This window comes from Sorex fumeus, unplaced genomic scaffold (genome assembly GCF_029834395.1).
Source record: "Sorex fumeus unplaced genomic scaffold, SorFum_2.1 ptg000043l, whole genome shotgun sequence".
NCBI lineage: Eukaryota > Metazoa > Chordata > Mammalia > Eulipotyphla > Soricidae > Sorex > Sorex fumeus.
The window spans coordinates 18,789,371-18,813,017 of record NW_026606100.1 but is presented as its reverse complement, the minus strand read 5'-3'; the positions used below and the strand labels follow the sequence as shown (position 1 = coordinate 18,813,017).

At 42.5% G+C, this 23,647-nt stretch overlaps 1 protein-coding gene across 1 annotated transcript in view; it reads right to left on the bottom strand.

Moving 5' to 3' along the window:
• Positions 1-4,800: 4,800 nt before the first annotated feature.
• The window catches only part of LOC130029814 (serine/threonine-protein kinase WNK1-like), a 28,806-nt gene continuing 9,959 nt past the window's right edge, over positions 4,801-23,647 (bottom strand). Inside the window, 7 exon segments of the mRNA XM_056120842.1 lie at positions 4,801-4,929; positions 5,999-6,186; positions 12,656-12,850; positions 17,208-17,410; positions 19,164-19,813; positions 21,192-21,265; positions 22,623-22,683. Of these exon segments, the coding sequence (XP_055976817.1) occupies positions 4,801-4,929; positions 5,999-6,186; positions 12,656-12,850; positions 17,208-17,410; positions 19,164-19,813; positions 21,192-21,265; positions 22,623-22,683 (1,500 nt within the window).

Here is a 23,647-nt window from a genome sequence, read left to right as displayed (position 1 = left end):
TGCCAGTCCACACCCCCGAGGCCCACAGGCGAAGCCACGCCCACTGGCGGCTCAGAGGTGTGGCCATGCCCCAAGGAGGCTCATAGCGAGTCCACGCCCACTGGCGACTCTAAGGTGAGGCCACGCCCCCCGTAGGTCACAGGTGAGGCCACGCCCCCAGGCAGCTCACATGCCTCACGGGGCTCATGGGGAGGCCACGCCCACTGGCGGCTCAAAGGTGAGGCCACGCCCCTGGGCCACCAGGCTCCCAGGCAGCAGGAATGGGGCCCACCTCCAGGAGGTACTCTAGACTCTAGCTCCGAGGCCCTTGCAAGTGAGACCCCACCCCAGCTGGCGGAAAGCAGCGTGAACACAGAGAAACAGGACGCCAGCTTTCCCAGACAAACTGGAAAAGCCTGGAGGTGACGTTGGCAGGGCTGAGCCTCGATCGTTGGCGACCCAGGTGTGATGCCAACGCCCCCTGGAGTCCCTGACCACATAGGCTGCTCCGCTTAGGTGGTGCCGGAGCACATGTGTCACCGCATCTCTCTTGAGATCTGTGCTTTCATACTTTCATATGTAATGCGGGGACAAGACTGAGACCCCCTCTCCACGGTGGAGAAGCCTCAGCTACTGTGAGCAAGTCACTGTGGTGAGGCTGTGGTGGGAAGTGAGGCCACAACCCAGGTGGTGCTCCAACCCGGCCACACCTCTAGGAGACAGCACAGTGGGGATAGGGTTTGCCTTGCACATGGCTGAGCCAGGTTCTACTCTGTCACCCCACGGGGGGCCACGGGGCATCGTTTGTTGGGGTGTAGTCACAAGGTTCCCACACCACCAGGAGTGATTCCCGAGTGGAGAGCCAGGAGTAACCCCAAGCGCTGCTGGGTGTGTCTTGAATGATGAGTTGGGTTTCCCAGGACTGATCATCCTGCGTGAGGATTTGCATCTGAAGCCTCTGATGGAGATCCAGAGGTGGCACTGGGCCTCTACAGGAAATACAGAAATGTAGGTGCCACTGAGGCCTCTGATGTTGTTCCAGAGGCAGCAGTATTTTCTGGGGTTTATGCACCATGTTTTCTGCGCTCCTGGTTTTCTGTGTTTTGAGAGTTGGCTCGGGCATTGGGGATGTCTTCTAGACTCTGGTCTGTGTTGTGAATGTCTGGGTGAGTGACTGATTCGGTCCCAGGACACCCACTATAGGATCTGGTGGGCTCTAACAGGCGGTTCCGTGGACGACCATTTCAGCCTAATGGAGATCTCAGAAGCTGGTCCTTCGAGGTGTGGCCCGAGTGGGGGACTCACACAAACACTCCTGAGCGAAGATCCCACAAGGGGTCTGGCCCGACGAGCACCTCAGTCACCTGTGGCTTGTCCATGGGGTCCCCTCCCTAGTGAGATCATCCATTGGGGGTAGGCACATATAAAATTCTCAGTATCCCCCTTCTCATGGTCCAAGAAATTCTACTCGAATGGAATGATCTGGTGAAAGAGATGAAGGGCCTTATGTCCAAAATTGGATGGTATTCCACAGCACTATAGTACAGGCTGCTTGCGGAAGGGGTTCCACTTTATGATCAAAAAGAAATGGCATCATCACTCCTGTCTCCAGGAGCAAAATCTGGAGACAAAGATTCTGAAAGTAACGGAGATGCCCTTGTGCTTTTGGACCCGTGCGGCCACTTCAGCAGCTCCGTGCTGCCCCTCCCATCCCTCTGACTGCATCCGGGTCCGGGTCTGAGCAGCTGAAGGGAGTCAGCAGTCACCATTACATTTCTGGCATTTCCTTTTGATATGAATTTCTCCCTAAAATATTATTGGTATTTATTGATTCCTCATTTTATAAAGGAGCGCATCACTGTAATTCTGGGTCACTGATAGATTAACATTTGACTCCAGATAGATCTACTCAGAATGCATTGTAATTATTTTTTTACTTTAAAAATATTCATGCCCCCACCCCCCAAAAAAGAGGGCCAGGGACAGAGTACAGGGGTTTACATGCTTGCCTTCCATTTAATAACTGGCACTACATAGGGTGCACAGAGCACCCGTGGGTCTGGCACAAAAGCTCCCCTTGAACAAAAGAAATCAGGGAGCTGGGAGATAGTAAAGCAGTTAAGAAAAAGAATGGACTCAACCCTGATTCAGTTCAATCCCTGGCACTACGAGACTGGGTGTGGACCTATAGGTCCCTGAACACTGCTAGTTGTGGCAAAGCCTCTCCACAAAATTTAAATCCCCCAATAGGTATGTAATTTCCATAAAAACAGAAGGCTTATATGATGGGTGCCCAGAGTTAATATTATTTGGAGTCAATGAACTCTCAAGTAACAAGAGCATAGCATCACTTGTCTTCTTGTGTCTATAGAAAAGGGACATAAAGGAAAGAGAAAAGCAGTACTTCACTTACAAGTACAAAGTCCAGAGATCTCTGCAGACTGCCTTTACAAGTCACAGGTTATGACTGGAAGAAATGAGCGATTAACAGACAGGGGAAGCAGAGCACAAAGGAGAAGTTAAGGATGAATGCGAGCAAATGGAGTAATATGTAGCTGTTAGAAAAGATGAAGTCATGAAATTTACATACAAGTGGTACTACACGGAAAGTATCATGTTAAGCGAAATGAGTCAGAAAGAGAGGGATAGCAATAGAAAGATTGCATTCATCTGGGGAACATAAAGTAACAAAATAGGAGACTAACACACAAGAGTGGCCGCGATTTGCACTAGGAATTTTGCTCCATGGCTTGGAGGCCAGCCACACATGCTAGGGGAAAAGGGAGCTCAGATAGAGAAGGGAGCACCAAATAAAGGGTGTTGGGAGGATCCTCCCAAGATGGGAGAAGCATGCTGAAAGTAGACTATAGACCATACATAGACTATAGACCATGATTGCCACTCAATGCCTCTTTTGCAAACCACAACACCCAGAAGGAGAGAGAGAACAAAAGGGAATGCGCTGCCACAGAGACAGGCTGGGATGGGGGTGGGAGGGATACTGGGAACCATGATGGTGAAAAATGGGCACTGGTGGAGGATGGGTACTTGATCATTGTATAACTGAAACCCAAGCACAAAAATTTGTAAGTCTACAACTGTACCTCATGGTGTTTCACTAATTAAAATTTTTTTAAAAAAAGGATGAATGGGAGCACTTCAGGAGCATTGTGATTAGCGTTACTCAGTAAACCTAAGCTCCTCATGGTGGAGGAGAAAGGACTGACCAATATTATCCAGCAAGTGATAAGAAATCTACACATACATTGCTAATCAGGGTTTCCGTATATTTTGTTTGTAGTACGTGGCCACTCAGAGAGATTAAATGTCTGGTTCAAGAGGAAATGGAGCAGTCCATTTTCACTAGAAAGATGCCCCTCACAGACAAGCACTGTGATCACTTGAAAATCAAACACAAAATCAAAGATCGACAATAAAATCAAGTTGATCAGGGTCCTGAATTAAAAGAAAGCCTGAGGAATTCCATCCCAGTCATAATGGGAACGTAGATGGCAGAGTACTCATGCAGAGCTGAGACAGCTGTGGGTTGGACAGTTATCTCAAAGGCTGCAGTGTGTGCTTCATGCATAGAAGTCCCTGGGCAACGTACCCAGTACCTCACAGTGTGATGTCTGCCAAGTTTGAAGAGAACAAGAGCCTTGTGCTGTTCCTTTCCATGGTTCCGTTTCACAGAAGAAGTGTTGCCACCACGTTGAAGATTATCAAATATCTTCAATGTCTAATGGTTGAGGGACCCATAGCCCAAGAGAAACTCTGGTTGACCAAGTATCTGGGGGTCATGCCTCTGCTGGCCCTGGCCTGACTCACCAAGCTCTCAGCCACATTTTGGACCCAATTCAGCATGAATGTCTCATTCCAAATTCCCCACAAAAAGAAATTCTTAAAAGTGCTTCGCAATGTTAGTGGGAATGTAGTCCCACTGAGACACTTTATTAATAATGGGAAAGAAAAGTTATGTTCATTTTAGAAGCGTCACAAAGCAAGAAATACCTAAAGCTTTAAAAGTTAAAATTTTCAGGGGCTGAGAGATAGCACAGTGGGTAGGACGTTTGCCTTGCATGCGGCCGACCCGGGTTTGATTCCCAGCATCCCATATGGTCCCCTGAGCACCACCAGGAATAACTCCTGAGTGAAGAGCCAGGAGTAACTCCTGTGCATCGCCAGGTGTGACCCAAAAATAAAAAAAAAGTTCAAATTTTCAGCTCTTATTTTTTCCAGAAATTTGCCCTAAGGAAATTATGAAAGGTCGGTTAAAAGATTTAGTTCCAAGAATGTTCACGGAAATATGTTTTATAGGTACAGGAAATCGTTAACTCATGCTTAAAATGGATCAGGTAAACTCTGTTATCTTTATATGCAATAAAATCATTTTTGTTTATTGAAAAAAAAGTAAGTGCTTTGTAGATTAGAATTTAGGTCTTTACAGGGGATACAGTTGGCAATGCTCAGGTAATTATGCAACACTGCAGTACACATCCAGATCACATCCCGTTTCCAGAATGCAAAGCATATATTATAACTCACTGAGCTCTTCCCCAAGAAACCCAAATCATATTTTAAGAGAAATATCAACATTTTTCCTATAGTCAACTCAAGATAATAAATACATGTAGAACCAGAATTTAAAGCCAGACCCAGAAGGTAGAACCTCCTTGACTCCAGTCTTAGCAGGACTTGGGCTTTGGTTATTGCCATCAAGGTAATTGAGGAAATGCACACCGACTTTCTGCCACCCTCCCTTGAACCCAAATTACACATGAAAGGAAGACTGCCCAGAACAAAAAAAAAAAAGATTTGCTCTCAATTGCCGAAGTAGGAATTGGTGAATTCATAGTTGTAGCCAGCCATGTGGCCTTGGCCCCGAGGGTCCACATACTGCTGCCTGTGCGAAGCACGGAATGCCACCTGCTCAGGAGTCAGAGCCTGAAACTGAAAGAGAAAACACAGTCAAGAGGACCAGGGGCCACACTTCTCACACACCCTGAACTTGAGGAGCAAGGAGTTTTGAGAAGCCAACCCTGTCATCCCTGGAGGGGGGCGGGTTGAGTTTCCCTCCCTGCCCTGAGCAGAGCCCCGGCAGCCGAAGATCTCCTCCAGAACCAGCCACCACCATGCTGAGACCACTCTCCACACACATGAAGGTAGTGGCATAGGAACAAAGGCATGCGGGTCCTGGGGCTGAGATCTCCAAGCCTACTCGGATTGGGGCCGAGCATCCTCCACCCAGATCCTCCATCTTCCAGTAGGCAGGGTCACACCCACCATCAGCTCCCGACATGTTACTGGTGCCTGCTCGAGGCAATCGACGAACAACTGGATGATTGTGATATATGTATATGTGTGTGTGTGTGTGTGTATTTATATATATATATATATATATATACATATCCCTATTCACCCAGTTTTTGGGTCACACCTGGTGATGCTGAGGGCTTATTCCTGGCTCTGCACTCAGGAATTATTCCTGGTAGCGCTCGGGGGACCATATGGGAAGCTGGGTACCGAATCGAGGTTGGCCTCCGGCAATGCAAGAGCCCTACCTCTGTACTGTTGTTCCAATCCGATTCTTTATATTTACCAAATATTATGTGGTATGTGTGTGCATGCAAATCAGAATATGGAAGGAAAAGAGCTGACCTACTGGGAGCCAGAGACTTGGGGTACGAAAACTAAAAGGGTACACCTGGCTGATGTGTATCTTCTTTTTCTAAAATACCTGGGGCCAGGGAGGATAGCACACCAGGTAAGGTACTTGCCTAGTACGTGAGCGCCAATCTTGGTAATACAAATGATCCTCCTAAGCATTGCCAGGAAGAATCCCTAAAGGGCAGAGTCAGGTATAAGCCCCGAACACTCCTGTATCTGGTTCCAAAACAAAAAAAGAAAAATGAGGAGCTACTAAAAAAGATTATGGCATGAAATATTAAGCACTAGCCTAAGTAATACGTTTGATTCAAATGTGTGCTCTGACAGACTTGGAACACAAGGAAAGAATTACCTCATAATTCATGTGCCCTTTGCTTCCTCTCCTACCTGAAAGATTCATGGCATCTCGGACCCAGTTGTCCACCAACTTGTGCAGGTCATCTGTGAATGTGCCCTTCCTGCTGGACGTCATGGCAGGTGGCTGAGCTTGGGCAGCTTGGCTGTTCACTGGCCCCCCGACAGTGTTTGTGCTGCTGGTCCCTAGAGGAAGAAGCAAAAGAATACAACCATTAAGAGGAGCCTGGACTATAATTGTAGGAAAAGAAAAAACTTCACAATATGATGACAAGCAAGCCACAAAACGGGAAGAGAAAATATTGGGAAGCCATGCAAGAAAGGAAGTTTCCAAGGTACTGTGTTCGGGGCAAAACAGGGTAGTCAAACAGGTTCTTTTCAGGGAGCTGCTGCAGATGAGGCAGAACTCAGGATGATGGTAGGTACAAAGGGCAAAATCTTCTCTCAGCCCCTCCACAGCACTGTAGAGTAGTGAAGCTTGCCGCGAGTACGGTATTCCCATCACCATGTCGATGTGGGAGGTGTAGTATGGGCAATGAAGAAAGTTGCCTTAGAATGTTGCAGAACGTAGGGCAAAAGAAGATTTCTTGCACATTAAAGCAAAGTTAAAGAAAGAGTTAAAGGGATGCAAAGGTAAGTGCCCAGGAAAAGATGGGGTCCCTAAACCATGAAGACACTGACAGTCTTTAACCATTCTTTAATAGAAAGTAACAAAAGCAGTAGCATGCTCTGTAAATAGAAACTTGGCACCCAACCACTAACAGTGAAGTGGTCCACATAAACTTAGGAGGGATCAGGCTTTTAGCCTCCCTAGTTGTTAATGAGTAAAGACCCAAAATCACTCATGAAGACAGGTGGACTTTTTTGTTGTTTTGGGGGCCATGCTTGGAAGCGCTCTGGGGACCACGAGCTGCTGGGGATTGAACCCCAGGCTCTTGGACCCAAGGCATGTGCTCTAGCCCTCTGAGCTATCACCCTGGACCCTAAGGAAGGCTCTTTATGCTGTACTCGAACGTTTCAACTCCAGGAAGACCGTTTTCCTCAAGGTGACTTAGGTTTCAATTGGTTCGAGGTTCTTCGCCCATTCCCTTGCCCCCTCTTCCCAGAAGAGCAAGCACTCTCATGTGGAAGCAACAGGAACATTCAGGTGAGGGAGGGTGCAAAGGGGAGGAGAAGCTTTGAGATTATGATGAAGAAACTATATTGCTAGGGTTTGAAAAGAAAGGAGTCTGTGTCCTGTCTGATTTCGGCTCTGCTGGAGGGCACACTGAAGATTATTCAAGGAGGCAAGATTTAGGGAAGAGGGAAAGAATAGTCAGGGTCTTGTTTCATACCCCTTACACCCCACTTTCTTACACAGGATCTCGTATTTGCTGCAGAATAAATAAAAGCTATTAAAATAAGTTGTGAGCCACTGATACTTAAGCTATTTAAGTAATGCTGAGGGCTAAGGATGCATACATATTCCTGCTTTCAAGATCAAGCAGCACTGGAGCACAGCAGCACACCTCAAGCAACTCTGCCATCTAAAAGTCCTTTAAATACATATACATATATATATACACACTTTTATTTTCTTTTTAAATAGCCCCTCATAATCCACTGCTGGTTTCAAGTTTATATTCTAGCACCCAAGGAATGGCATACATAAGCAAGTCTGCCCTAGAGTAACAGCTAAGCTGGACGTGAAGTTGTAGAGTGAAGGTTACATGATCGCGGCCACCTAAGCAAGACCTTGATCTGCAGTGTGTATCAGCCCACTTTTTGGTGCCTGAGAGAGCCACAGGGGGGTTTCTGTTGCACAGACAGTGTAAAGGGAAGGATAAATTCACTACAATACAGGAAACCCAAGTGGAAAAATATAAAAGCAAGGAAAGACGGTTTGGGCATTCTGTCACATGGAATTTATATTTCATTATTTTTAATAACTCCGTAATCTACATATCTTTGTAAGGAAACAGCCCTCCTCAATTAGCAAGAGAGACAGTGATGGAATAGGAAGCACAGGCAATGAGGATGGGTAGTCATGATGATGGAATCCAGATAGGCAAGCATGTCACATGCATGAGGACGATCATCAAGTTACTTGAATTACTGCATGATAAGCTTGACAAAGTTTCAAAATCAGAAAACAAAACAAACCCCCCCCCCAAAAAAAAACCCAACCAAAAAACCAAAAGCCTTCACAAGTGAGCAGAGCTGTCAAAAGCCAAATACAAGCAGCTCAATCAAGTTGAGCATTTTTTATTCCCAAAGCTCATGCTGGGAGTGATGCCTCTCTAGTCTCATGCTAGTTGCCTCTGATACTGTAAGGCCCCTTTATTACCAGATTCCATTTTTCATTTTGATAAATATTAGCAATACTGGATTCTGAAAGTGCAGGTTTATGCTGTAAGGGAGAGGTGACCATAGTTTAAACCTTATTCTCATTGCTGAAAACAGGTTTTCCACCAAAGATGGGGAAACCACATGCTTTTTAGACCAGAAATGAACGCCTGGAAAAGTAGATTTGCTGATAAAGATTAGGAGCAGCTAGTGTATTCAGTTCATTATAGAAGTGAAAAGAATTTCTGATACAGATTATTTCTGAGAATACTGCTTGTCTTACAGAGGGTCTACTACCTTTAAACCTTATTCAATCAATGATCCTGAAAAGCTCCAAAAAGGAGCCATTTTACCATAAAAAATTCATTAAAAGACTTTTTGTCAATACATTTCCCTCATACCCCACACCACCAGGTTCTAGTAACAACCTACATGAGGCACAACTTACCGCCCAGTAGCCCAAATGTAGTTTTCTTGTTGGCCCTGTAGGTGGCCTGCTGAGTTGCTGAACCAACCTTAAAGTGAAGCCACTAATCTAAGAAGCCAAATTCTACAAAATAATGTCATCTCACCAATCTTGCAAACCTTTCTCACTGTAATGTGAAAGTATGGACTTTTCTCTTTTTTAGGGGGTGGGGGTGAGGGGTGCAGAGAATGCTGAAAAAGGGCCCAAATTCATAAAACAGTATCTGGAGACCTTGAGGCCATTCCTGGTGACATGATGCTGCTTGGGCCTAGTGGTGCTGACGATCACCAGACCCAGTGATGCTTTAAGGGGTCATGCAGTGATGGAGATAGAACTTGGGGCCTCAGTATGCAAGACATATGTTAGTTATCATCTCAGCCCCAAGGGTTATGAACTTTTATATGTTTTAACAACTGTTTTTTTCGGTTGACACAGTCACTAGTGGCTGGCACGTACTTGCTGACTAGAGGACTCTTCCCCAAAGGAGCCAGGTAGCTCTGATCTCTCGATATTCATGTGCCTCATCAACTTCTGTTACAGAGCTATGCTCACAGGGGAGGAACACTGAGAACACGATTTATGAGGTGATTTCTTAACTAGGAGGAGAGCCAGTGGTCAGCAATTAAGCACATTAAAGGATCTGTTAGAAAAGGGTGCAAAACTAGACAGATGGAGTTGGGAATAGGGAGTTAGCTTTAGGTTTCAAAGAATTAATGAGTAACAGGCTTTGCAATCAAGGATCAAAAGTAACAGAAAGAAAAGATAATTACTACAGAGCTGGTTGCAAGGACAGACTTTATTCACCATCTTCCCTGAAGCACAAAGAGAGAGCAATGTGTTAAAGATAAAGAAACGTCAGTGTAAAATACTTAGAATCTCTTAAACAGCACACAAAGGCCCAGCAAGAGAAAGCAGGAGGGGAGACAGTGTGGGAGCCTTCCCACAGATTTCTAGTGGGAGAAATCTAACTGACTCCAACTTGCTGACAGAAGTTGAGTTTCTACACCAATCACATCACAGAGTCAGTCATTCTCTGCATCAAGGGGGAGGAACTCCAGGTTTTCTGCAATTTTGAATGCCCAAACCGTCTTTGCATTGACCCTGTCCCACTTTCTGTTTCTCCTGCTGGGTTGTTAAAAAGCACTCAATCCAATGCATTAGCAGTTCTATCACAGTATGAGAGATAGGACCACTACTATTGTTTTAAGTTAACTTGCTTTGGCTATTGTATTTCCACATCCTAGACATACATTCTATCCCATTCCCCTCTAGAAGAATCTTTAGAAGTATGTGGAAAACAAAGCAATTTGAACATAAATAAAGCATTAAGCCAAGCCATGCTTCCAAACTATAATCTATTTTGAGAGCACCGAATAATCCAACACCTCTTGCCCCATTCCTCTAAGCACCTCTTCTCCTTCCACATTTACTTTAATCTGCCTCTTCGACAGGGTATCACATTCTTACTCAAAAGCAAATGAAAAAGAGTTATTATTTCTAACTATTTTCACTGGAACAGTAGTGTAAGACCATCTATCTTGAAGGTATGGTGAATTAAGTGAACTAATCTGAAGCGGCACCTGTCACATTCTATTTCACAAAACGGATTTGCTCTCTATTCCCACAGAAATCCTGGGCTTCTTATCGCTGGCCTGGCATCTCATTCTTTCCTACAAAACTGCTACTTTAAAGTTTCCTATTATGAGCACTTTCTTATCTTTCTAGCTGGGCAAATAAATTATATAAGCGACATGGTGCTAATGTGCTAAGTCTAGTCTAATTTAACCTGGAAAGCTGTTGACTGCTCAAAACTCAAAATGCTTGTGAAACCACCACACTGGGTAATGCCCTTTCTTATTTCATTGTTAAGTAGCCCTGGACTAATGATAAATGATGAGGCTCAAGGACCTCTAAACCATATTCAGAAATATAATGGCCTTTGCATATGCATAAATAAACCAACAACAAAACACTTTAATAATCACATCAGAAGTTTGAGGCCTTAGCAAGAAAGTTTTTATCCAAATTCTATTCCTATTTAAAATTTTTATTTCAACAGACATTTACTGACCACTTAATGTGCTATGTACCAGGTGGAAATGGTATGTGCTGCTCAAGTACCTATTTTTGTGTCAAATTTTGACTCCTCAACAACCTAGAAAATTAGCATAATTTTTTCACACACGGCAAAGATGATCTGGAGACAATGAGTAATTTGCTATTGCGCAATTTCTTTTTGGGGGAGTGTGTGTGGGAAGCTTGGACCATACTCCATAGTCAGTGCTTAAGAGCTATTCCTGGCTTGCTGCTTGGGAAGATCAACCTTGGCTGTGCTGAAGGGATCACATGCAACACTGGGATAAAACCTGGGTCTCCTCCATGCACTGTAGCATACCGACCAATTTAAACTTCCACCAAAATGCTTTTATTAAAAGAGGAAAGCTGGGTGGATCAGCAGTTATGTTTAAAACACCATTTTCACTTGCAGGCCTTTGATCCTTAGTAGAATAAACACTTTTTCCTACCGACACTAAAATCCTTTGAACCACTAACTTTACAGAGTTAAGAGGGTAGTGGTATTGCAATGATTAATTTGTCGTATCTTTTCAATTCATGGTTAAGCTAAACTGAGAAGACTAAAATTTCCACTTACTCCTGAAAAAGAACAGAAACATAAGGTGTAACTTTTACTCACTGCCAGGACCTACATGCATCAGTGGTTAAGATGCTTTCTGTCACATGGAATTTATATTTCATTATTTTTAATAACTCCGTAATCTACATATCTTTGATAATAACCATTCCTACTCTGACAGACCTACAACAAGCAATTCTATCGAAAACTTATTCTGAAGCGTCTAAAAGCCCATTTCTACACCCTTAATCATAATTATCAGAGTCCCAAACTTCTGAGAGTAACAATAGCTCAACCATGCCACTGAGTAGATGATAAACAAATAGACAAATGAAAATGGACTGCATTAATATCAGATCCAAGCAGAAGAAAACAAGGACGAGGAAGGAGTAAAGGTGTTACACACAAAGAGCCAAGCAGGGCGTACTCAGAAATCGGGTCCTCCTGCCACCAGGTTTGAATGTCACCTGCTCAGATGCACAGTTAAACTTTGCACAGCCTGTGAGAGGGGAAAAACAGGGAAGAACAGAGAGAGAAGAGACAGAACACAGCTACAAGATGTTAGAAACTTGAGGCTGAAGTGGTGAAATGCACTAAGATGGCACACGGAAGAGTAAGCTTCTAGGGAAAGGTCAGCTGTGTCACACAAGAAATATTAGGTCTCACTTCCCTCCAGCTACAAAATTTCGGAACCCTTCTCAATGGGACTAATACCATCTGATCCTATTAGACAAGAACACTTATCTTGTGAAGAGACAACGTAACTTCTCTGATATTCTAACTTCTAGGATATGGTGGCAAAAGCACCTAACCAGTTATCTGTATTTGCTTTCATTTTGATCTACCCAGATTACTTTCACTCTTGCTCTAACGTTACTAAAAGCTCTTCCTTCTATACTAATGTTGGCGACACAAATGCATTAAATTTGGGAAACTGCTAAAACTCCTGTGAATTTGGTCCAAAAATCTGTTCGGTATTAAAAATCTAGTTCCAAAATGAGTCACCAAGTTCTCCTATATGTCACGGATATAACCTCTTGTAATTTCTTGATAACTGTAATTTTACCCGATGGAAGAAATGAGCCCATCTAATCTAATCACTGTCCAAGATATACAGACTGTGTACTGCTCAGCCGCTTTTCCACCCCACCTCAACCAAGAGACTACTTTGTCATAGGTACGGCAACACTTCCCATTTCCGCAAGATATTGGTTGCTTTCATTTCTTACCTTGACCTGGAGCAGAAAGGCTTGGTACTGAAATGGCACCGTCACTTGTGAAGGCTGAATAGAGGTTGTCACTAGAGGGAGATGGCTTAAGGGGCTGTAGCAGCTGATTCTGCCCAGTCTCCGGGATGTTCCCAGGAGCATGGAGGGTCTGCTGGGGGTGTAAGACGGAAGTTGCACTCTGGCCAGACAGGTTACCTGTCCAAAAATTAAGGTGTCGTGAGAATATAAACTAAAATATGCACTGCTTCGCCACTGTACTTATTAAGTACCATTCTTATTTCTTTATTTGTACCATTGTATGAAGAGGCTAAAAGCTATAGATTTCAGGGCTACACTCGATAGAAGATCAAGTCTTCACTAACAGGAAGGGAAATGAGTAGTGACAGGCAATCAACGGAATAGGGCTAGAACAAACTATTCCAAAAGGACATTTTTGTTTGTGAGGTGCTGGGTACTGAGCCCTGGGCATCGTACTTCCAAGATAAGTGTTCTTTCACTGAGATATGCCCCTGGCTCCTCCAAAATTCTTAACTTTTTGTTTTTGTTTGGGGGACACACATGGCGGTGCTCAGGGCTTACTACTGGCTCTTCACTCAGAAATCTACTCCTGGTGATGCTTATGGGACCTTATGGGATGCTGGGAATTAAACCCAGGTCAGCAGCATGCAAGGCAGGAATGCTACCTGCTGTACTATTTCTCCTGCCAAAAGGATTTCTAACTCTAAGTAACCTGAATGATTCACAAGACTAAGCTGAGTAAGAAAATTAAAGATGCAGTAACTTACTATTGTTGTCTTGGGGCCACACCAGTTTTGGTAGTGCACAGGGATTCTGTCTGGCTGGCTTGGGGGATCATATGAGATGCCAGGATTGGCCATGGCAAGGCAAGCACCCTCTCTGCTGTACTATCTCTCCAACCCCAAAGATGCAGTAAATTTTATTTCCCAAGTTCTAAGAATACTTTATTTTACAATTCCTTGATTGCATTAAAAATAATCCCACAATAAAGTAACTGAGACGAATCATGATAAAACTAGATCTGTTAGGAAGGCGGTCTATCTAGTCCTTAAAAAATGTTTATTAAAAAAACTATTTTTTAATTAAATGATAGGAGAAAAGTGCGAACAGTCTCCCATATCCTAAATTATGTAGCCAAGTTTCCCATAATTGTGGAAACCAGGTCATCAATTTGAGTACTGACAAAAGCAGCTTCGTGGTATGGAGGAACACACACCCAGTGGGGATGAGAGCCTGGGGCAATATGCAGCAGTGCTCAGGAGGACATGAAGTACTAGGGGTCAAACCCAGGGCCTCACACATGCTCAGCATGTGTGTTAATTCATGCAACTTGAAAAAAAATGATGTAGGGGCGAAAAAGACAGTTCCGTGGATAGGCTGGTCTAGATTTGATCACAAGTGTCCCATATAGTCTCCCTAGCCCTGCCAGGAGTAAATCTTAAGTGCAGAATAAGGAGTTATCTCTGAACACCACAGGATGTGGCCCCAAACAAACAAAATATGATGTAACTGACTACAAAGTAATGGTAGGTGATGCTGAACTCACTAGTCCAGTGACTTAAAATGGAGCAACTTCTCTGTTCCCTAGTACCCAGAACTGCAGTCTACTGAAAAATGTCAAAAGAATTTAACTCACAAAAAGGAGTTTAGGCTTCTAAAGCCTACAAGTTTCTAAAAGTTTCTAGAGAGAGCCAGAGAGATAGTACAATGGGTATACTTTCTTGCATACAGCTAATCTGAAGTCCAAAGCCCAAACCTAATCAATCAAACCAATATAACTTCCAAAGAATGCAGAGCAGCTATAAATTTTGCACCTGGTCTCCAACATATTTATGTTGAATGTGAAAAGAAAATATTAGATATAAACTTCTCTCAGCTTTCTCCATTCTTTAATTACTTGTTAACAGTACCATAACGTCACCAGAGCAAAATCTATCACAATTAAAAGATAACCCATAATTTATTATAAAAGACTGACTTAGTGCTTCTTTGATTAAAGCCCCTAATAAGTTATTTCAAAATAAATAAAAACTTCAATTAAGAAAAATTATTGAGGTTTTGGCAGAAATCCCTCCAGATTTAAGTGTTAAAATTTCAAATTTCAAAATCGCGTGGCCACTACTTCAGCTAAGTGACATCGTATGTTATTCTTAACCAGCAATAGAAAACAAATTGTCTACTGTTGCCTTTTCTGAGTGTTGGGGTAAAATCCCAAATAATAATGGTGGACCTGTTGTCAAAATATTGAATGTGATCAAACTAGTAAGAGAGTAATGTGGAAATCATTTGCCCCACAGGTAGGGGGAGGGTGTGAGATGGGGTTATACTGGGGTTTTTGGTGGTGGAGAACGGGCACTGGTGAAGGTACAGGTGTTTCATTGTATGACCGAGACTTAAATCCAAAAGCTTTGTAACTGCTCTCACGGGGATTCAATAAATAAAATTATATATAAAAAAAAAGTAAGGTGGAGTTCATGCCTAATTCAATCAGCTAATCAGTGGCTGAATAAATAGCAGAGAACCTGGCAAGCTACCGAGAGTATCTCGCCCGCTCGGCAAAGCCTGAAGCTACCCGTGACGTATTCTATATGCCAAACACAGTAATGAGTCTCACAATGGAGACGTTACTGGGCCCGCTCAAGCAAATCGATGAACAATGGGAGGACAGTGACATTAAAAAAAATCCCACAGCCCCAGAAGCACAAGGACTTAATGCAGAACCCAGCAGCTTGGAGCAGAAAAGTGAACGGACTATGCGTTAATCCAGGCCATCAAGTCTGCCGGAGGGGAAAGGGTGTTGCCCCATTCGCCCTCTCTTCTCTGGAAAGAAGGATGGCGACCGCATGGGAGCCTTGTGGACAGCAGGTATGAGCCGGGGGTGTGGGGGCAACTAAAACCTCATGGGAAGGGGGGCGTTCCAGTCCGTCCTTCACGCCCTACCGAGGTCACCAGTTGCCCCCCACGAGCGGCTCTCCAGCACGGCCACAGCCCCAGAAGCACAAGGACTTAATGTAGAACCCAGCAGCTTGGAGCAGAAAAGTGAAAGGACTATGCGTTGATCCAGGCCATCAAGTCTGCCGGAGGGGAAAGGGTGTTGCTCCCTTCTGCTCTCCTCCCTCTGGAAAGAAAGATGGTGGCCACATGGGAGCCTTGTGGGCAGCAGGTATGAGTCAGGAGTGTGGGCGACTAAAACCTCATGGGAAGGGGGGCGTTTCAGTCCGCCCTTCACACCCTACCGAGGCCACCAGTTGCCCCCCATGAGCGGCTCTCCAGCTCGGCCACGACTCCAGAGCACAGAAACCAATTTCTTAACTATCTGACTTTCAGTAGAAATACTTCCAGGGACAATAGGTAAAATAGCAGAAATCCAAAACCAACATTTAATTCTTGAACCCAGCTGTAGAAAGCAAATCACTTCACAATGCTTTTTCAGCATGTCTGATTGGGGGGGGGGGGGGTAAACTCTAAATAATAGTGGTGAATCTTTTATTGAAACAGTGAATCTAATCAAAGCAGATAGAGTGTTAACTAGAATTCATCTGCCTCACAGGGACGGGGAGGGGTGGGGGGTGGGGTTTTATTGGGGTTCTTCATGGTAAAAAATAAGTATTGGTAAAGGGAAATGTGTGTGATATTTGCATGACTGAGACCTAAACCTGAAAGCTTTGTAACCTTTCTCACAGTGATTCAATAAATAAAAAAAATCATTAAACACCCAAATATCTATGTGAAACGAACATTTATACCAGCTGTGTTTATGACCAATTCATCCATTAAATCCATTAAGAGGAAGAAGTTACCTGCACTGATAAAAAAAGTCTTTTTTTTTTTTTTTTTGGTGGGTAGGAGCACACTTAACTGTACTCAGGTACTCAGGGATTACTCCTGGCTCTGCACTTAGGAATAAGTCCTGGCATTGCTTGGGGATCATATGGGATGCCAGAGATGGAATGGAACCCATATCTATCACATCCAAGACAATGCCCTACCCAGTGTGGCTGCCTAAAATGCTTTTTTATATTAGAGAAAAATGCTTTTCCTCCACCTGTTCAAGAGTTTGATAAAATGTTAATTATTTGAATTATCAGGCAGTTTAATGTTTACTCCTTGTGAACAACTATAAAGACTCTGAGTACATAGCTATATAGATTTATAATGGAGTACACCAGTGGATTCACACAGTTACTTTAGCAGACTAAGTAAGAAGTACTATAAAATTGGGGGGAGGAGAAGGGAAGTCAAAGAAAAAAGAGTACTAGTATTAGGAATGTCTGAAAGTCTGTAGCACTGTAGCACTGTCCTCCTGTTGTTCATTGATTTGCTCGAGTGGGCACCAGTAACATCTCACAACGAATTGTGGAACTTGTTTCTGTCTTTGGCCTATCGAATACGTCACGGGTAGCTTGCCAGGTTTTGCCGTGCCTCTTATAATTTAATAAAAATAACAAAAAGTTCAACAGATTATAAAACTGAAAGCAAAAACTAAAGTCAAGACATTCATGGGTAACCTAGTCCAGGTTTTTTTTTTTTTTACCTGAAAGCTGGGGACTTTTATTCCCCAAGGAAGTGCTACAACTAGATTTGCTGCCTTTGTTTTTAGTTGGTCGCCTTATTCTCCTGGAAAGTAGGGCAGCTGGGGGAATAATGACAGCAGATGGAACTTTGCCCAGTTTTGTATACAAAGATTCAATTTCATGTTTCTGGCAACTCTGCAGGTCTTGAATCTCTTTAAGATGTCTATAAAGATAAAAGACATTATTTAAAAATATGTTCATCTTTGCTCAAAAAAGAATTAACAACAAATACTTTGACCTTCATGCAAGATGTATCTACTTAAAATGTTTTCCCTAACTATATTTGTTTAATTTCTAAGACCTTGAGATTAATTATCAACTCATCTCATTAGCCTATAGTATGCAACTCAAATTCCAACAAGTTCATAGTCAACAAGAAGTGACTGATGAACTGTTAGAAGAAAAACATTTCCTAACTTTGAGGTTACTTGATTTGCTCCTCTGTCAAACATGACCAACAAAATCTACTAACATAATCTTTTATCTTAGTGCCTTTACTGAAACCATACAGTAGACTAGTAAATAGTTAAGATTAGTAATAATTAGACAGTGCTGTGGGGGGGGGGGGGGGACAGACTTGGTAGTGGGTGGTTTGGGCCACACTTGGCTGTTCTCAGGGCTTTCTTTTTGACTCAGAGCCCAAGAGACCACATAGAGTTCTAAGGATTAAACCTGGATCGGTCACAGGCAAGGCAAGTACCCCACACATTGTACTATCTCTCAGTCCCCAGAAATGCTACTGCACTGTAGCACTGTCCTCTCATTGTTCATCGATTTGCTCGAGCAGGCACCAGCAACGTCTCCATTATGAGACTTGTTGTTACTGTTTTTGGCATATCAAATATGCCACGGGGAGTTTGCCAGACTCTGCCATGTGGGCAGGATACTTTCGGTAGCTTGCCGGGCTCTCTGAGAGGGATGGAGGATTGATCCCGGGTCAGCCATGTGCAAGGCAAACGCCCATAACGATAATGTATTAGTATATTGAAGTTTATATAATTAAAAATGTACTGAATAAATTATCTATGTCAAAATGCTCTGCATTCAACTCTTAAAAGGTCAAGAATCGTTAAGAACTGGGGCTGGAGTAATAGCAAATCAGGTAGGGCATTTGCCTTGCACGCGTTCAATTCCCAGCATCCCATATGGTCCCCAGAACACCACCAGGAGTAATTCCTGAGTGCATGAGCCAGGAGTAACCACTGTGCATTGCTGAGTGTGACCCAAAAAGAAAAGAAAAAAAAAAGAATCCAGAGTTCCAAACCACTGCCAAGTTCCTCTCACTGAGCTTCCTAGGATGCGTGCCCTAGGCCAATAAATTGCTTAAAAATAAATAAATAAAACACTGTCACTGTCCTCCCATTGTTCATCGACTTGCTTGAGTGGGTCCAGTAATGCCTCCATTGTGACACCTGTTAGTGTTTTTGGCATATCGAATACGTCACGGGCAGCTTGCCAGGCTTTGCCGAACGAGCAAGATACTCTCAGTAGCTTGCCGGGCTCTCCAAGAGGGATGGAGCAATCAAGCCTGGGTCGGTTGGGTCGGCTGAGTGCACGGCAAACACTGTACCTGCTGTGCTACTGCTCCAGCCCAAATAAATACATAAAAAAATAAGAATCAGTAAGAACTGTATTCTAAGAACCAACTTTTGCATACCACACCCACTTTTTTTAAGTTGTGGGGGCCACACCGATAATGATGGGGGGGGGGTGTCCATGTGCTGCTGGGTATCAAACCCAGGGCCTCAGCGCACATGCGGAGCGTGTGTACATTACTTGTTTCACATCTCTGGCACTCATCCTAAAAGAAGTAAAATTTAAGCCTATCACAGTGACAAGAATGAATATTGATCTAGGTGCCAGGAACAACATCTTATTTTCTGCCATTAATCTTACATAGGAAGAATCATACTTACTTTTCTCTTAGTTGTCGCAGTTCTAATTTTAAGTCTTCATCTTCGATGTCTGACTCGTTGTCACTACTCATGTAAGAAGAATTGAATGAATTACTAAGGCTTTGACTTAGGTTCTGGATAGGAAGGCTCTCTGAGAGTACTTGAGGAGGCGAGTGTGGACTGCCTGAACCATCATCCACATCTCTACTTGTTTCTAGGTCAGAAGATGGTCCATTCAGATGCGCAGGATCTGAGAGTTCCGACTTTTCTTTCTTTGGTATCACAGCAGGAAGGACAGTTTGTTCCAAATGCGCAGACGGAGGAGATGTCACTGGTACTTCTTTCTTGGCCTCACCAATCTTATCTTCCGTTCTTGATATAGAGAAACGACCTACCTTGTTTGCTGTAGTTGTCACCTGGAATCGTCCAACCTTGGTGGGTTGTCCAGTTTCTGTCTTTGTTTCCGAGGCAGAGATTTTGTGGGCACTATCTGGCATATCTGAAGCAATGTGGATGGTTAACCCATTAGGTTCTTGTTTTACCAGGGTACTCTCTGGACTACTACTTGATAGTACTGAGGACTCTGAAGTGCTGGATTCAAAGTGAACAGACTTTGAATCTTCTGGCTTACTTTTACCCCCTTTCTGTGTGTCATCCATTGTGACTGAAACCTGAAGGAAAGAAATCAAAGCGGGGTTAAGTTTGCAATAATAAAAGTTTAGCATTAATCATAAAAAAGTTGAAATATCAGTGCTTAAGCTGATTTGTCTGTTTACATATCCTCTTCATTTTTTAACTGTGAAAATATATTGAAGACCATAATAAAGAACTTATTCTCATTGAGCTGCAGAATTTTAAGGGGCTGGTTAAGCTTACCAAGTAAGTTAATTTCATTACGCACAGGACTCAGATTCATGTCACAGTAAAAATGATTAGCTCATGGAATCTTTAAGATTGTTTATGACTACAAAAAAACCACTGACTAAACTTAATAAATGCTAAATGCTAAGAATCAAAATATGTTAAAGTAAAAGTCAATCTAACAATTAGAAGTAACAAAGGTTGTTGATGGAGAGTATTAGGCAATGGTAAAGTGCAGTAGCTTTATCTATCACTACCATAAATGTTAATACTAGTATAACCATCTTCACGACCGATCACGACCACCCTGTTGTTCGTCGATTGCCTCGCGCAGGTGCCAGTAACGTCTTCTTCATCCTAGCCCTGAGATTTTTTTTTGTTTAAGAAGTGCCATATTCAAGGCTTTTTCAGGGTTAGGAGAATGAGACCCATCATTGTTACTGGTATTTGGCATATTGGGTATACCACGGGGAGTTTGCCAGACTCTGCCGTGTGGGCATGTTACCTACTTAAAAAAAACAAACACCAAACACCTAAATGGTACTAAAGAGAGGTTAAGATCCGTATCCTACTTCATTCATCTATTATTAATAAAAATGCAGTCCAGCAACAAGAAGAAGGAGTGACTTCCAATTTTGGCATGATGTATGAAGGAACAGAAACCATTCACTCATTAGGAAAATGAAATGATGTGTTATCACTTTATAGCGACTCTGTATTTTCACTTCAGAAGTTAATTCTAAGAAAATTACTCTAAATATTCAAAAACATTGGGACAGAAAGACGCTCACTTTTTGTTTTATTATGCTGAAAATAGCAGAAACAAGTAACAATGGAAATGGAATTAAATCAACTGCTGACAAGAAAAGAAATAAGGCATTCACTGGAGAAGCAGGGTCAGTTACAGAGAGACATGTGTACAGAGGAAAAGGAAGAGGAAAAATATACTTCCAAGAAGTAATCTTATAGAGTGATGGTGGTGCTGGTGATAAAAAGAGGATGGGTCAATAGTATGAAACTGCTCTTTTAAATATCCTATATTTTCTTTAAACGCTAATGTTTGTTAGAGGGAGAAATGATAATGCTTTAAAAGTGCTTTAAAAAAAGAAATATATTCTTGGATTAGCAATTATGTCTAAAAGGCATTTTTTCCCTCCAAAAATGAAGTATGGGGAGAAACTGTCTTACCTGAAATCGCCCTGTCTGAAAAACACCAGTTCCTGAACTGTTTGCAATCACAGAACCTTCTGAAACTTGAGAAACTGAAACAAAAACATGCAGAAAAACAACTTAAACTAGCATCTCTTTTTAGTTAGCTTCTTTTCCCTTTGGCCAGAATACAACAGAGAAGAAACGATATAAAACATAAGAAAAATCACAGAGGCAAGGGAAATTTTCTCATCTGCCTCTCCTTTTAGTCTCTGACCTAGAAGTTACTGTCTGTTCTCTTGCTAGATAATTTTAGTATGAAAAGAACATATTACTTGTGAGGAACTGAAAGTCTGAAATTTATCAATTCTCTACCCTTTCTTATATGTGTATGTACATATATATATACACACACATATATATACACAGCACTGTTTAAAATAATAAAACGTTGCCTATTAATAAAACTGTAACATTAAAAACACTGTAAGATAGTATTTAAAAACCAAAAACACCAAACTAAGATATAATATGTATTAAGAAGGTGACTTATCGATTCTTTAGTTCGTAGATAAGATTTTTAATGGATGGGTGTGTGTGTGTGTGTGTGTGTGTGTGTGTGTGTGTGTGTGTGTGTATGCGCATGCATGTGTAATTTATACATAGGGGTTATCCTGGGGGGCCACTAGGACTATAATAGTGATGTAGTTGGGGAAGAGGCAATATGGTGTCAAGGATCAAACTCAGGCCCTTGTAAATGTTGTCATGTGCTCTGCTATTTGAGTTATCTTCCTGGTTCTTTAATCAAGGACATGAAAGATGATTTAAAAATGATAATAGCTATGAGAAACTGAGTCAGGGAATATTTTAGCAAAATAACCCAGGTATCAAAATCATTGGTAAGTTTTTTAAATTTTTTTTTAATGTATCACTGATAAGTTTTTAGTAGCTGTATTTCCTTCTTTCTGGGGATGATCATTTGTTCCAAGTTCTTTCTCAAAATACTTTTAAGTATCAGCATTTTCTTTTATACAACAAGTTAATAACTGATTTCATATTTCAATTGAAGTTCTATCTTATTTTATAAAAATGTAACATTACCCCTTCCCCCCAATAATTGGTGTTTCTAACAGAGGCAGACTGGGGGTGGGAGGCAAAAGGGGTGGGACTGGAGGTGTGATTGTGGAATGGGGGTGAGGGGGTGCAGTAACATTGGTGGAGGAAAGTAGAAACTGGTAGAGGGACTGGAGTGGAAACACTGTATGTCTGGAAAACAATCATAAATAATTTTGCAATTTCAACAGGATTAAATAAATTTAAAAAATGGACACAAAATCAATACACATTAAACAAGTTCTTTAAAGTGGTTTCAAACATACCTATACTCTTACGTGTGTTTCTCTGAAATAGGAATCTCTATAATCAGTTAAAGGAAAGCCTGGAAACAGCAATATAGACAAGAATGCTCACCGTCCTTCTGAGGCTGACCCCCGGTTTCCACAACTGCTGTTGGAGCCACCACCGGCACAGGCTGCAAAACAAGGGATTTAGCTTTAGTCACTCTCAAATACCTCCCACCTCACTGGTGGCCTCATACGTGGCCAGGGTATTCTCTAAGCTACCGAGCCACCTTCAGCCCTATCTTAGTAGAGTTCCCTGTTAACAGCAGAGTTAGAACTGGCCCAGTTCTTGGGGTAGGAACTGAGGTTTGATCTTACGGCCTTGCAAACATCCGTTAATGTATTAAACCACAGAGTCATCTTTTGGGCTCTTCCAGAGATTCACGACAGGAAAACTATTTCTATCACCTTAGTGCATGCAGCACCACTGGGATTTGAACTTCTGCTTGGCAAGTAAGTACTTTTTAAGCCACTGAGACATCTTATGGGCTCCTACTTTAAAGTTTTTGTATTGATACTGCTCCCCCGACCTTTGTAAAACAAGGAAAAGCAAAAGCCAAACAGACGTGAAATACTAATGTCCAAAGTAATTTGTTTTTCCTTTTAAATACATGTGCTGGGGATTGAATTCAGCGCCTCACACATAAACTATGCCATTTGTCATTGAGTTACACCACCAACTCAAGAAAGATAACTTCTTGTTAGAAAGAAAATTGAGTCTTAACCCTTTGTATCACTTTAACTATTCTCTGAATATTTAGAGGTTTTTCACACCTCAGAGTTGAATTTTAATCAGAACATGTTCTGTCACACGCCTAAATGAGTTATCTAAAATTTTAAGTAGTACTGGAGGAGCCAGAGTAATAGTACAGCAAGCAGGACGCTTGCTTTGCAAGCAGCTGACACAGGTACAATCCCTGGTAATCTGTATGATCCTGAGCCCACCAGGAGTGATTCCCAAACAGGGAGCCAGAAGCCCTAAGAATGGCTGGGTGTGGCACAAAAAACAAAACAAAACTGTACTGGTGGAGGGATAGGGTTATAGGGTGGTGGAACTAGAGGTGGGAACGTTATATGCCTGAACTGAAACCAATT